Below are 14,234 nucleotides of genomic sequence, written 5' to 3'. Positions count from 1 at the left end.
TACACCTTACGGTATATACAAGGTGAGTCACTAAGTCGCGTTCCTCATTAATTATAAGAAATGGAAAAAAAGTTGGAGACCAAAGTTCTATTCTTCTTGAAGAATATACAGAATGTTCTATTTTAAGACGAACACCCGACTTATTTTTTTGGACTTAAACACTCGCAATTGGATTATTTTTAAAATCTGCGTTACAATATTTTGTGGTACATATAAATAAGAACGAGATTTATTATACAGAGTGTTTATAAAAATTCAAAATATTACAATTTTCAACGTCGATATTTCTAATCCTTCAAAAAGAACACTCGGTATTTTATTACTGCATCGTTTTCTGATTTATTCTGTGGATAAATATTGCGGTTTTTTACTTTTTTTCAGAGGTACATGGATTGGAATTTCGATATTTGAAAAATTGTGATGTTTTAGATTTTTTTGTAAACAATCAATATACTTTAATTTCAAAAATAAGCTGTCGTTATAAAGTCTAGGAAAACGTTAATGAGAATATGTAAAAATATATAAAAAATTCAAGTTGTATGTTATGCCTCAAAAACAAAACAGCCTGTATAATCTAAATTCATTTTAATATTCAAAAAATCGTTCAATTTTAATCTTTAACTTTTTTCTATCTCGAATAATTAATGAGATATCGAGGACCGCGCGGTTAGTGATTCACCCTGTATATGCAGTTCCCTTTCTTACCACGTAACACTTGTGAATTTCATTTAAACTCACTCAAGTGTAGTTTTGATTGCAGTTTTGTGGTAAAGTACGTATACAAATAAAAATATCAGATTATTCAGATATGTACATACATGGAAAGCTCTTGATTCATGGATCGCGGGTCACAGATGCTCGAATTTAATTAGGTATAAATCGTAACTGTTGTCAACGCAACCAGAAATAGTGCTCTTGAAAAATAACTGTTGACCAATTAAAATAAATTTTTACATTTGCTATACAGGGTGATTCAAACCACCACTACACAATTTTAATGGTGAATTATATGGCAAAAAATACGTAAAAAGTTTTAGATCATTTATCAAAAAGAGTGAAAGAACAGAATTTTAAAATTTGCAACGTCATCAAAACTGGTTTCCACGACCTTGGCAAAAAATTACTTGATATCTTTAAAAACATATTTTTATGGATTGTTGGCTGAGTTGCCTTGGAAATGCTGGGAGTTACTAAGACAAAACTGATTTTGGCAAATGAAATACCATCCGAGAAAAGAGAGGGTGGGTGGGCGGGGCTAGTTCCTGCTAAATAAAGAGTGATTTTGGCAAATGAGATACCCTGTAAGAAAGAGAGGGTGGGTGGGCGGGGCTAGTTGCTATTAAGATAAGACTGATTTTGGCTAATTAGATACCTTCTAAGAAAAGACAGGGTGGGTGGGCGGTGTTAGTACCAGCTAAGATAAGACTGATTTTGCAGATGACATACCCTCCATGAAAAGAGAGGGTGGGTGGGCGGGGCTAGTTCCTTCTAAATAAAGAGTGATTTTGGCAAATGAGATACCCTGTAAGAAAAGACAGGGCGGGTGGGCGGGGCTAGTACTTGCTAAGATAAAACTGCTTTTGGCAAATGACATACCCTCTAAGAAAAGAGAGAGTGGGTGGGCGGGGTTAGTACCTACCAAGGTAAGATTGATTTTGGCAAATAATGTATCCTCTAAGAAATTTTATTAAATGATTATATATGAAAAGACACTAGAGACTCCAAAGCACTTTAAATTCTTGCCAAACAGGAATACCTAGAACCACAAGATTGTTTTAAATTTTTCAAAATAAAACGGGGGTTCCAAAATTAACTCAAAAACAGGTCAGGTTAGAATTTTCTGAAAATAGAACACCAAAGTCCCCCAAAATTGTTTTAATAATAATTTGCAAAAAAAAATCTCCATGGGCTCCGAGAATAATACCGAAGAGTCTCCAGAATTAAAAAAAATACACTGCGGCACTCAAGACTTTTTCAAATTCATAAAAAATGAAACACTAAAAGCTCAAAAAGATTTTTTCAAGTTCATCCAGCAACAAAACATCAGATTCCTTTAAATTATTTATTATTATCCGACAATAAAAAACCAGGGGACCTAAAATTAGCTGCGAACATTTTAAACGTAGGGTTTTGAAAAGTTTGACAACTTTTGATACGTCAAACATTTTTAACTGTTTTCTCGATTTTTACTGATTTGTACCTTTGCTTTATATTAGGCAAACATTGTTGTTAAATGGAATTTTATCAAGTTATTACAAAAACAACACAACTACATCTTTGTACATTCTAACTGAAATGGTAATTAAACATGGTCATGGGCGAGAGAAATATTAACTAAAAGTTTTATTACTAGTTATTGTGATAATGAATATGTTGTTTAGTTGTTAAACGTAACAAAAGAACCAATTTTAAAATCATTATAACCCCACCAATATGTGAGAAGGATTTTTTTACTAGTTTTCCCAGACTCACCAGTTGATTGTTAAGAGCGTAGCAGAGAGTTAATCCGCCATTTTCCAAACACCCTGTATAAATTAACCACGATGGAAAATATTTTTGATTATTGACGAAATTTTAAGAGTCCATGATTTGAAAGAATTGACTATGCTGTCACTAACATTATTAACGTATTTTTTAACACATAATAGGCCCAATTCTGAATCAGACCTGTTAAAACTTAAAGGTTGTTAAAAAATAAACAGCCAATCAGATTTACGAATTTAACTCGTTACTATGGAAATTTGCAATTTAACACCCTTTAAATTTAACAACTTTGATGCAGAATTGCCCCTAATTTGCCATTAAAATCATGGAGTAGTGCCCTGAATCACCCTGTATAAATCGGCACTCTTATTGTAGGTGAGCCACGAACTCCAAAATTTTGTGAGATTTATGTTCGTTTAAAAATATATACCAAATTTGAAAGTAGCGTCTACGTCTGTTCTTGCTTAATTCCACTAGAAATGAATTTGTATATTTAGTAAGTATATGTGACTAGCTGACCCCGTGAACTTCGTTTCACCTACAATTTAATTTTGAATCTGCAAAATCGAATGCTTTGAAATCTTGCAGATGTTTTAAACATATGATAAGCATAATAAATTTTTAATCAAAATATATTTACTTATCCCCTCCAAAAAATTGATGACGTCAGCCCAAAATTTTGCCAAATGAATCCTATCTAAAATGTCCAAAATAGGATGAGACTATACTTGTGATTTATCATTCCATTCATATTTTTTAGTTTTGCTCATAGGGGGTGTCTCAAAAAAATTAATCACTGAGTCAATTTATTTTATTGATTGAATCAAGAATTGCAAAACTGAATTTTGAAATATTGCAGAGGTTTTGAAGTTACTGTTTGACATGGTAGGTTTTCAATCAAAATATATCTGTTTATCAAGCCCAAAAACTTGAAGACGTCATCTCAAGATTTTGCCGAATAGATCCTATCGAAAATGTGGAAAATATCATCAGTATATTTTCGTAATTTATCATTGCATTCATATTTTTTAGATTTGCTTTTACAGTGACTCAAAAAAATATATGGATCAGTCAATTTATTTTAGTGAATAACTCAAGAGTTGCAAAAATGAATACTTTGAGATCTTGCAGACGTTTTAAAGTTATTGTAAGCATGGTAAATTGTTAAGAATATTTATTTATTGCCCCCAAAAAATTGATGGAATGGCTCACTCGATTTTCGCAGATAATTTTGGGAATACAATACAGTTATTTTTAGTATTACACTGCACCAATCCAAGGTGGTATACGTGTTGATTAGGTCATCTCAAAATTGTGTGAAGAAAATACTCAACTCGAAAATGCTGAATATGTTTCATTATACTTTTGGTGCGAAGGAAGTTCTGTCAAAACAACGTTCGATCAATTTTTTGACAATGGTTGATATAAATAAAACTCAATAGATGCTCATACTCGAAATACGAAGTACCTACTCGAATATCAAATCAAAATATTTCTAGTTTTCCTAGATGATATTAATACTTCAGTAGGTAACAGTTGATGCTCAAGTAGCATCTCGATACAACAAAAAAGGACAACAGTGACAGTGTTCAACCATCAAAGCAAAAATCGAGTGACCAAAATATAAGTTAGTATGGGGTAGACACCTTGAGATGGGAATCTCTATGGCCAGTGTTATAAAAAACGCACTGCACAATTTATGCATAAATAAGAGTTAATTACCTGAAAAGTTTTCGATATTCATGCTCCTAATGTGTTTTTCAAACTGAATGCACCTTTTGACGACGTTCCACGTTCATGAAAGTCGCCATGTTTAGTTAAAATTCACTCTTACAACGATCCTACTCGTTTTCTAAGCTGCTTTACAGACAGCTCAGTTATTTGCCACGCCGATCCTCATTTTTAGATTAAATGCTCACAAAACGCGTAGATGTTCAATTTGTGTCCGGGGAGATACAATGTTTCCAAGTAGGTACTCAGTACATAGAGTAGATGCTCAGGTATATAAGAGTAATAATGAAGTAGGTACTTCGTACTTCGAATATTAGTTTCTATTCAGTTTTATTCATTTTATTCATGTTGATTATGAGCACAACGCTGATCAGCTTCCATATCCGAATTACCCATGAAATAAATCATTGCGGTTTGCACCTGAGGTAGTTCGTCGCACATTTGATCGACTTCGTGGACCTATGTGAGGCTGTCGTCTTCTCGGCATTTTAATGAACTTCATAAAACGACACAGAATTATTTTCACAGTCAATCAAATCTGTAAATTTTGTCTTGAGAATTTTAAAATATTGAAAAGTTCAAATTAAATCCTCGAATAACGGTAAAGTTTGAGGTTTTGTCGAAACCAACAAAGTGAATATAGGTAAATAGAATGGCAGATCAAAATTAATAAGAAACTTTCTCAATGTGTAATTAAATTCACTTTAACCAAGACTTTTCTTAAAATAAACGACGTTTTTTTTTACGAAAAACAAAGAACGATTTGAAATGCAATATACTTTTCACAATTGCACGGAAGAATTAGTTTTGTATGACACATCAGTTAGACGACAGGTCCGTCAAAAACGCCAACTATTGAAATTAATTCGAAGTGGCGATTCCCATACAAAATTTTTAGATTTTTTTTGTTTTTTAACTGTTCTTTTAAGTTTTCCTTATTTTTTTTATTTATAAACCATCCCCGTAATATAAAAAATTCTTCAAATCGGTCAAGCCGTTTTTGAGTCTTAGCGAGACTAACAGGAACAGCAATTAATTTTTATTATATAGATTAAAAAATGGGGGTTGGTGGTATAAAGGTGAAAATTTAGGGTTACGTGTATTTTTTGATGTCAATTCTTAAAAAAATAAAAATAAAAAATTTTGTCCAAAAAATATACCAAAATTTTTTAGGGTGCGCCCCCCTTATCACTTAGGGGTTTAAAAAATAGTTTACAACCTATTCTCAGACCTACCGAATATACATAAAAAATTTCATACAGATCGGTCAACCCATTTCGGAGAAGTTCGGTTACAAACACTGTGACGCGAGAATTTTACACATAATGCATTATTATTTTAGAACAAATTTCATTACCATAAAAAAGGTTATACTGAGTCGACCTTAAAAGATAGACATTATGCTGTCGCGGACTTTTCTTTAGAACTTTTAGAGGGGAACAATTTCATCATATATGATTTTTACGTAACTTTAACCGTTTAAGCTGCGTACGCAACGGAAGCTCTCAAAGGAGGAATAATTTTCCCGTTTTTCCAAATTTTTCAGTGGTACTTCGCTCCTAATGATCGTAGCGTGATGTTATATAGCCTATATGTAGATATGATACATAGACTATCCAACACAAAAAGACTTTTTGAATTTGAACCAGTAGTTTCTGAGATAAACGTGTTCAAATAAACAAAAGCTTCAGCTTTATTATATAAGTATAGATAGATTACAGATAGAATAATAAAGTCGCCATTTTATAACATGCGTGTAACTTACTTACAACCTTATCTGCGACATTGTTATTAGTGACAACTATAAAACTATTAGAACAGCTTTGATAGATTATTTTTTAAGTCAGAAAATTTAGCTTTCATGGAACGAAAAAGATAAAATCAAGTTTTATAATGAATGATCTACACATACCAAAAAACGTGTATACAACTTATGCAAATTTCGTCTCGACATCCACGACGAGCCGAACGTCGAGACCCGCATTTTTTTTTTATTAATGCCCACAATTCATTGTCGAAAGTCTTCGGTCTCGCCATTCCAGCAAATTTCCTTAACCCAGACTAGACATAACTGACAACATCATCGCCATGGGTTACCCAGCTTCGAACATCGAAGGAGTCTATCGGAACCACATCGACGACGTCGTCAAGCTCCTTGACTCGAAGCACAACAACCACTACTTCATCTACAACCTGTGTTCGGAACGCAACTACGACAAATCCAAGTTCCACAACCGAGTACAAAGTTTTCCTTTCGACGACCACAACCCGCCAAAAATCGAATTGATACAGCCGTTCTGCCGCAACGTCCAGGAGTGGCTGTCGAAGAACCCCGAAAACGTCGCCGTGGTCCATTGCAAGGCGGGCAAAGGTCGGACGGGCACCATGATCTGTTGCTATCTTCTTCACAGTGGCGCCTTTGCCACGGCCGACGAGGCCCTAAACCACTACGGTCAGGCGCGGACGCAGGATCGCAAGGGGGTGACCATTCCCAGCCAAGTGCGCTACATAAGGTAATTAGTTTTTGCATACCATTGGAATTCCATCAAGTCGCCTTGGTGTTCCGGAAGGTTCGATCCATAGCCCTTTGCTTTTTTTAAATTATGCTAATGATTTCTCTTCCTATCATCATATCGGACAAGCAAAAGCTATAAAATTACGTATTTTCATTAAACTCGATATAGGTTGGTTAATGTTGCACACATAATAAGGCCTTCGCACTGATAAAAATAAGAAATAACGTGAGAACACGACTTAAGCGTTTCGTTTTTTTATTAAAACTTGTACGCTTCACAATTTATTCATTACTGTGTATACATAGAGTACATCCTATTTATAAAATCTCTACACCGGTGTAAAAATAACAAAAAAATATGAAAATAGTCGTGTCAGATTTGTTGCAAGCCTCAATCTTTTCTAATTAAATTTAATATGGCGTGCGCAAGCCTGTCGTTTTTTCGTAGTGCACTAATTGTTGCTTATAATTTCCAAAAACATAAATCATTTTTATGATTAAATCGTGAACTAAATTACGTACCTTAATTATTAAAATTTGCTTTCGGTATCCAAGCACCAAAATACTAACAACATCAAGGTATTGGCGGTCTGACAAATTTTACACTTATAAAACACGATCATGTTGGACTAAATTGCGAACTCTCTATAAGTTTTTTTAAATTTATTTTTCGACTACTTTTTTGTCGGAGTTTTATTTGACGTTAAGCTTGAATAAAACGTCTTGCCGATTGATGCGGTTTTCCCTGGGTTTTCCGCGGTAAGTTCAATTACTTTTATCTTCTCCTGTGTTATACGGCTACAGGAAATATTTCTTTTTTATGTTGAAAAATGCGCTGACGTCAGGAATTAATTTACAACAGTCAGTTTTGTGGTTTGGAGATGTATTAAATAGCAATAATTTTTTTTTGCTGTATTTTTTGCGACTCAGCGACCTCGTGCGATTTACGTCAAATTTTCGGTTTTAGTTATTTAGATTTCGAAATATGTGAAATTATAATGTACTTAAGTGCAGTTTTGGGTTTAATTAAAGTCAAAAACTTACTATCTTGTCGACTACATGAATGCAAAACTGTTACTATTTTACATTTTTATTTCTTTAATAAGCATACTATAATGATTATTAACGACACCAACTTACTGACCTATATTTTGTGGTGTTAGAAGGTTAACAGAAACTTGATATACAAGGAAGTGTGTGTTCTATCGCTTAAAAAAATGTCATTTCCAGATTTGAATTTATGATTTTGAAACAACTTTGTATAAGTAAGCTCAATAATTTAAAGGTAACAGTATTTTAAAAAAGCGGTCGAACATGCACATTAATTTTCTTTATCGGAATTTTTTTTATTTTGTTTTATTATTCATTGTCGATGACGTCATTAACTTCATAATTCTTCAGATATTTGCATTTTTATGTGTGTATTTAAAAGTCACAATGGCTTTGAATTATTTTAATGAATAATAAATAAGTTCAAAGGCGTAAAAGTGGTCAAAATGTTGACGTTTTTAAGCTCCTAGGACGTGATAAAGTAGGTCTTCCGGTTTTAGTTTAGTTTTTTTTTAATAAAACACTAATGAGATGACGACTCAAAATTTTGTTCAGGAATTCTTTTAGAAATATGTATTCTAATAGCCGAAATCTAATAATTCATTCCTTTTTTTTGAGGGGGAAAATTCAAAGTTGCGAAAAAAAATTGAACTTTGAAACTACTAAACTGTTTGGTAGGTATCAAATTTTGCACACGTTTTCAGGTTATCACCCACAAGCTGAATCTCCAGTTAGAATTCTTGTGTTGTTCCTTTCAAACATCATCTCAAACTTTTAATAATAGAATAACCAGTAAAATTGACATATTCATTCATCATTCATAACACACTCCTGTACTTGTGGTTTATAAATTGCCTCGAGTTTTTCCCAAAAGAATCCCGATTTTCGCAGAAAAATCCAAGCAAGGGAAGTTCTGTAATAATTTTAGACCAATTTTTTACTTCCAGAGTATAAGCTAAAGAGGTATTGTAATCGCGTCTACTGGGCGATTGGCTACTTTCATGTTTTCTTTCTGTGTCTGCCGTCTGACCGGATTTTTAGTTGACAGATAATCTTGGAAACTGTTGGACCAACTGATGTCAAATTTTGTATGTATGTGAGGAATATCAAGTAGATCGCAATAGTAAATGTTATTACATTTTACTACACCCCATTTATGGTTTATGAATCCGTGTTGAGTTTTTACTTTTGGTATCCAGATTTTTGGGAAAAAAATCAAAATTGTATAACATTTTACAATTTGACTTTAAAATTAGAAAACCGAGTGGTTTGAAATCCCGCAAAAGTTGTAAGGTTATCGGAAGCATGGTAAATCGTGTCATCTTATAATTTTATCGAATAAATCTTAAAAAGTAACATATTCCTGAACTTCTGGATTCTTCAGGTTTTCGATTTCTCGATTTTTTCATTTTTCTATTTCTCAATTTTCCCATGTTTCAGTTGTACGATTTTTCAATTTTTCGGCTCTTCATTCAGTCCACCTATTTTTCTTTCTTTTTCGACTTTTCGGTTTTTTGCTTTTTCGATTTTTCTACTTTTTGATATTTCGATTTTTCAATTTTTTGATTTCCCAACTTATCTTCATTTCAGTTTTGGAATTTTTCAATTTCTCGATTTTTCAGTTTTTCGATTCTTCAATATTCCGATTTTTTAAATTTTGGACTTTCAATTTCTCTTGATTGAAATTAATTGAAAAATCGAAAAGTGAAAAAACCGGAAGGTTTTCCGAGTTTTCGGTTTTAGATTTTTCAATTTTTCGATTTTTTAAAATTTTGATTTTTCAATTTTCCCTGTAAGTTTTTTGATGTCACAATTTTTCGATTCGTCAATTTCGCGATTCTTCAGATTTTCGATTTCTCGATTTCTTCATTTTTCGATTTCTCAATTTCCCGAATTTTCAGTTTTACGATTTCACAATTTTACAATTTTTGACGTTTCTAAATTGTTCAATTTTCGTTTTTTCGACTTCGATTTTTCGGCTTGTCGATTTCTCGATTTTTCAATTTCTCGATTCTTCATTTCTCCTCCCATTTTTCAATTTGCCGAAAATTGAAAATTTTCAATTTCTCGATTTTTCAGTTTTTCGATTCTTCAATATTCCGATTTTTTTAATTTTGTATTTTTGATTTCTCAGTTTTTCGTTCTTCAATGTCTCTATTTTTCAATTTTTAAAATTTTGATTTTTCAGTTTTTCGGTTAAATTTAACATATTTCGATTTCTCAATTTTCCGAGGTTTCAGTTTTACAATTTCTCAATTTTACAATTTTTGACGTGTCTAAATTTTTTATTTTTCGACTTGTCGATTTCTCGATTCTTCAATTCCTCTTCCATTTTTCAATTTTTCGATGTTTCAGTTTAGGGATTTTTCAATATTTCCGTTTTTTAGTTTTTGAATTTTTCGACGTTTCGATTTCTCCATTTTTTACTTTTTCACATTGTCAATTTTTCGATTTTTAAATTTTCCACTTCCATAATCGATTCGACTTGTCGATTTCTCAATTTTTCAGACTCTCGATTCTGCAATTTTTCTTCCATTTTTCAATTTTTCGTTGTCTCAGTTTGGGATTTTTGAGTTTTTCAGTTCTTCGATATATTTCTTCTATTTTCCGACTTATCGATTTCTCGATCTTTTGATGTTTCAAATTTTCGGTTTTTTGTATTTTCAGTTTTCCAATTTTTCGATTTCTCAATTTTTCTTCATTGCAGTTTTAAAATTTTTCAATTTCTCGATTTTTCAGTTTTTCGTTCTTGAATGGTTCTATTTTTCAATTTTTAAAATTTTGATTTTTCAATTTTTCCGTTATATTTAACATTTTTTGATTCGTCAATTTCTCGATTCTTCAAATTTTCGATCTCCCGATTTCTTTATTTTTCGATTTCTCAATTTTCGAATGTTTCGGTTGTACGATTTCCCAATTTTGCGGCTTGTCAATTTTTCAATTTTTGACGTTTCTAAAGTTTTAATTTTTCGATTTCTCAATTTCTCGAATAATTTGATTGTTCAATTTTTTGATTTTTTAAATTTTCTCTTTTTCGACTTGTCGATTTCTCTATTTTTCAATCTCGCGATTCTTCAATTTTCCTTACGTTTTTCAATTTTTCGTGAAATTTTTTAATGTTTCCATTCCTCAGTTTTTGAATTTTTCGACTTTTCGATTTCTCCATTTTTCGTTCTTCAATTTTTCGAATTTTAAAAATTTTTATTTTTCAGTTTTTCTGTTAAAATTAACATTTTTCCATGTCGCAATTTTTAGATTCTTCAATTTCTCGAAAGATCGAGCAATCGAAACATCGAAAAATCTAAAATTTAATTGAAAAACTGAAAAATCAAAAGTCCAAATTTAAAAAAAATCGGACAATTCAACAATCGAAAAACGGAAAATCGAGAAATTGAAAAATTCCAACATCGAAAATTTGAAACATCAAAAGATCGAGAAATTGATAAGTCGGATAATAATCGGAAAACTGAGAAACCGAAATAGAAACAAATAAAAAAAAAACAAAATTTTTAAAAAACGAAAATTTGAAGAACTGAAAAATCGAAAATTTAAAAATTCGAAAAATTGAAAAATAGAAAAACTGAAAAATTGGAAAACCTAAAATTTAAAAATTGAAAAATTACACATCGAAAAAGCAAAAAATTGAGAAATCAAAAAATTGAAAAATGTGAAGAAAACTTGAAGAATTTTTCAATTTCCCAATTTTTCTTCATTTCGATGTTGGAATTTTTCAATTTTTCAATTTTTCAATTCTTCGATTCTTCAATTATCCGAATTTTTAAATTTTGGATTTTCGATTTCTCTTGATTGAAATTGATTTAAAAAAACAAACCGAAAGGTTTCCGGATTTTTTGGTTTTTCAGTTTTAGATTTTTTGATTTCTCGATTTTTCGTTCTTCAATTTTTCGAATTTCTAAAATTTTCGTTTTTCAGTTTTTGGGTTAAATTTAACAGTTTTCGATGTCGTAATTTTTCGACACTTCAAGTTCTCGATTTCTGAATTTTCCAATGTCTCAGTTTTACGATTTCTCAATTTTACGATGTTTCAATTTTTCGACTCTTCAATTTTTGACGTTTCTAAATTTTTAAATTTTCGATTTCTCAATGCCTCGAATAATCGATTTTTGATTTTTCAATTAATTTTTGCTTTTTCGACTTTTCGATCTCTCGATTTTTCAGTTTCACGATTCTTCAATTTTTCGGTCTTTCAGTTTTAGAATTTTTCGAAATTGCTATTCTTTAGTTTTTGAATTTTTCAATTTATCGTTTTCTCGTTTTTTCAATTTTAGATTTTTCGATTTCTCGATTTTTGGTTCTTCAATGTTTCTATTTTTCAATTTTTTGAATTTCAAAAATTTTGATTTTCCAGTTTTTCGGTTAAATCTTTCGCAATTTTTCGCTTTTCTGGTGTTTCGATTTCTCGTCATGTCGGTTTTTCATTTTTTTAAATTTTTCGACAATTTTGAGAATTTCGTTTTCCGGATTTTTAAAATTTTCGACGTTTTAATTTTCCGATTTTTTGGTTTTTCAATTTTTTCATTTTTAAAATGTTTTGATTTCTCCTCGATTTTTCAGTTTTTCGATTTTTGGAAAAGCATTTTTTCCATTGGTATGTACTTTAAATATAGTTCATATTGTCCGCACTAGTACGGACAGCGTTCTATCGTAATAACCTTCGACAATTTTTTTATAAATATGTGCGAAATCGGTATCCAGGGAAATGTTTATATTCTATTTCACATTTCATTGACACGTAATAAATTATATTTAGTTGTTTAGACTTTATTTCGAAGGAAAAATACGTACATTAAAAACGAAACCAGATAAAATGGGGATTAAAAAGGTAGTTTATACAATATTTTGTGCAATATTTGTTACACAGAACACTAAATAACAGAACGATAAGTTGATCCGTTATTTTGCAACGACTCAAATTGCTCCCTGTTAATGCTACGAAAATGCATTAAAAGTAAATACTACTCCATTATAAACTGCAATAAATTCTTTTGGTCAATTCCTAGTATTATCATTTTAAAAATATATTTTTCATACTTTTATGTTTTTTATCGGTAAAGTTTTAAAAAACATGAGTAATGTAACCAACATTTGGCCAATCATCCCCACCAACAATTGGACGACATCACCTCGAAATTTTGCACAGTGAATGCTATTTAAATTTTATAAAATTATATACTCGTGTATTTGTGGTTTATGCATCTACCTTGAGTTGATTTTCCCAAAAAACTAACTCTCTTTTGTCTGTTGCACAGGTACTATGAAACCCTACTAAGGGAGAGATTGAAGTACGTTCCCGTATGTATGTACATCAAGCAGATCATCCTGGAACCGGTGCCGACGTTCGCAGGAGGCCAGGGGTACGTCTGTTTCTCGATATCTCAACAGACGCTGCAGGAGCAAGGCGACCAGCACACTCAGAAATGTAACAAGTTGTACAAAAGTGGCGTTTACGAAGTGAAAAAGGGAGTGTCGAAGTTGGTGATCAATATGGATCTGTGTGTTGTGTTGGTCGGTGACATTAAGATCGAGTTTTATAATAAGTCGAAAATCGGTAGGAAAGAAAGAGTTTTCCAGTTTTGGTTTAATACGTTCTTTGTTGTGAACCAAGCGGACAATTCGAACGGTTTCATCGAACAGAATGGTAGTGGTGCGTGCGAACAAACTTACGTATTGACGTTGAAGAAGGACGAACTCGATATTGTGAATAAAAAAGACAAGCAGAATAAGGTGTTCAGTGCCGATTTTCAGGTAAGAGGTCATAGGTAAAAAGGAAATGGTGGACGGGAAAAGAATTATCAGGAGGTATGAGTGAGGGAATTTTGTAACTAGCTGCACAGCCAACCGCAAACATGAAAATTTTTATTGTTCAGGTATTTTTGTCTGGACGCAAAAGCTTTGTAAAATATTTCAACAAAAACACTGATTACCATGGAGTTACAGATAAGTGAACTATCGCTAATGAGGTGTATTTTACTTAACGATTAAAGTTGCTTAAGTACTTGACACAAGGATAAGATAAAACAACGGGAAGATTATTCTGTCCATCCATTAAGTTAATCTCAGGATTGATAGAGATTCATTTCTTTTAACAAGAATTGAAAAGATAATTTTGGTATTATTGAAACAAATTTCTCCTTTTAATTAAGTTTTGTAGAGTGGAAATTCTTTGAGAAGAACGATTAACAGGTCGTAGTGGATGTAAAGAGCCCAGACGGGTCCACTATTATTATATTCAAAGTCTAAGGAATCTTTAAGGTTTGAAAATTGGTAACGTTTTAGTAGTTAGTGGAACAGGGTACAAAGTAAATGGTCTCCTGGAATAAATCAAGATGATTTTTTTTTTTGATCTCTTAATTTATTTCAGAACCTAACAAAAACAGTATCCGTAAAAATAAAGTTTTTTTTTTACATTCAAACAGTACTTGTTTCCAGTAGA

General features: G+C 31.7%; 1 protein-coding gene across 2 annotated transcripts in view; it reads left to right on the top strand.

Moving 5' to 3' along the window:
- Positions 1 to 14,234, top strand: part of LOC135133058 (phosphatidylinositol 3,4,5-trisphosphate 3-phosphatase and dual-specificity protein phosphatase PTEN) — a 62,000-nt gene that overhangs the window by 37,675 nt on the left and 10,091 nt on the right. For both annotated transcript variants that reach the window (XM_064061310.1, XM_064061309.1), the window contains exons 3-4: positions 6,281 to 6,728; positions 13,051 to 13,546. In XM_064061310.1, coding sequence (XP_063917380.1) covers positions 6,281 to 6,728; positions 13,051 to 13,546 — 944 coding nt within the window. The remainder of the gene's footprint in view (positions 1 to 6,280; positions 6,729 to 13,050; positions 13,547 to 14,234) is intronic.

The sequence above is a fragment of the Zophobas morio genome, unplaced genomic scaffold (genome assembly GCF_036711695.1).
Source record: "Zophobas morio isolate AGI-343-1 ecotype UQ-CSIRO unplaced genomic scaffold, CSIRO_AGI_Zmor_V1 ptg000021l, whole genome shotgun sequence".
Taxonomy (NCBI): Eukaryota; Metazoa; Arthropoda; class Insecta; order Coleoptera; family Tenebrionidae; genus Zophobas; species Zophobas morio.
The sequence above is the reverse complement of the archived record's forward strand: the minus strand, read 5'-3'. Positions and strand labels throughout refer to the sequence as shown.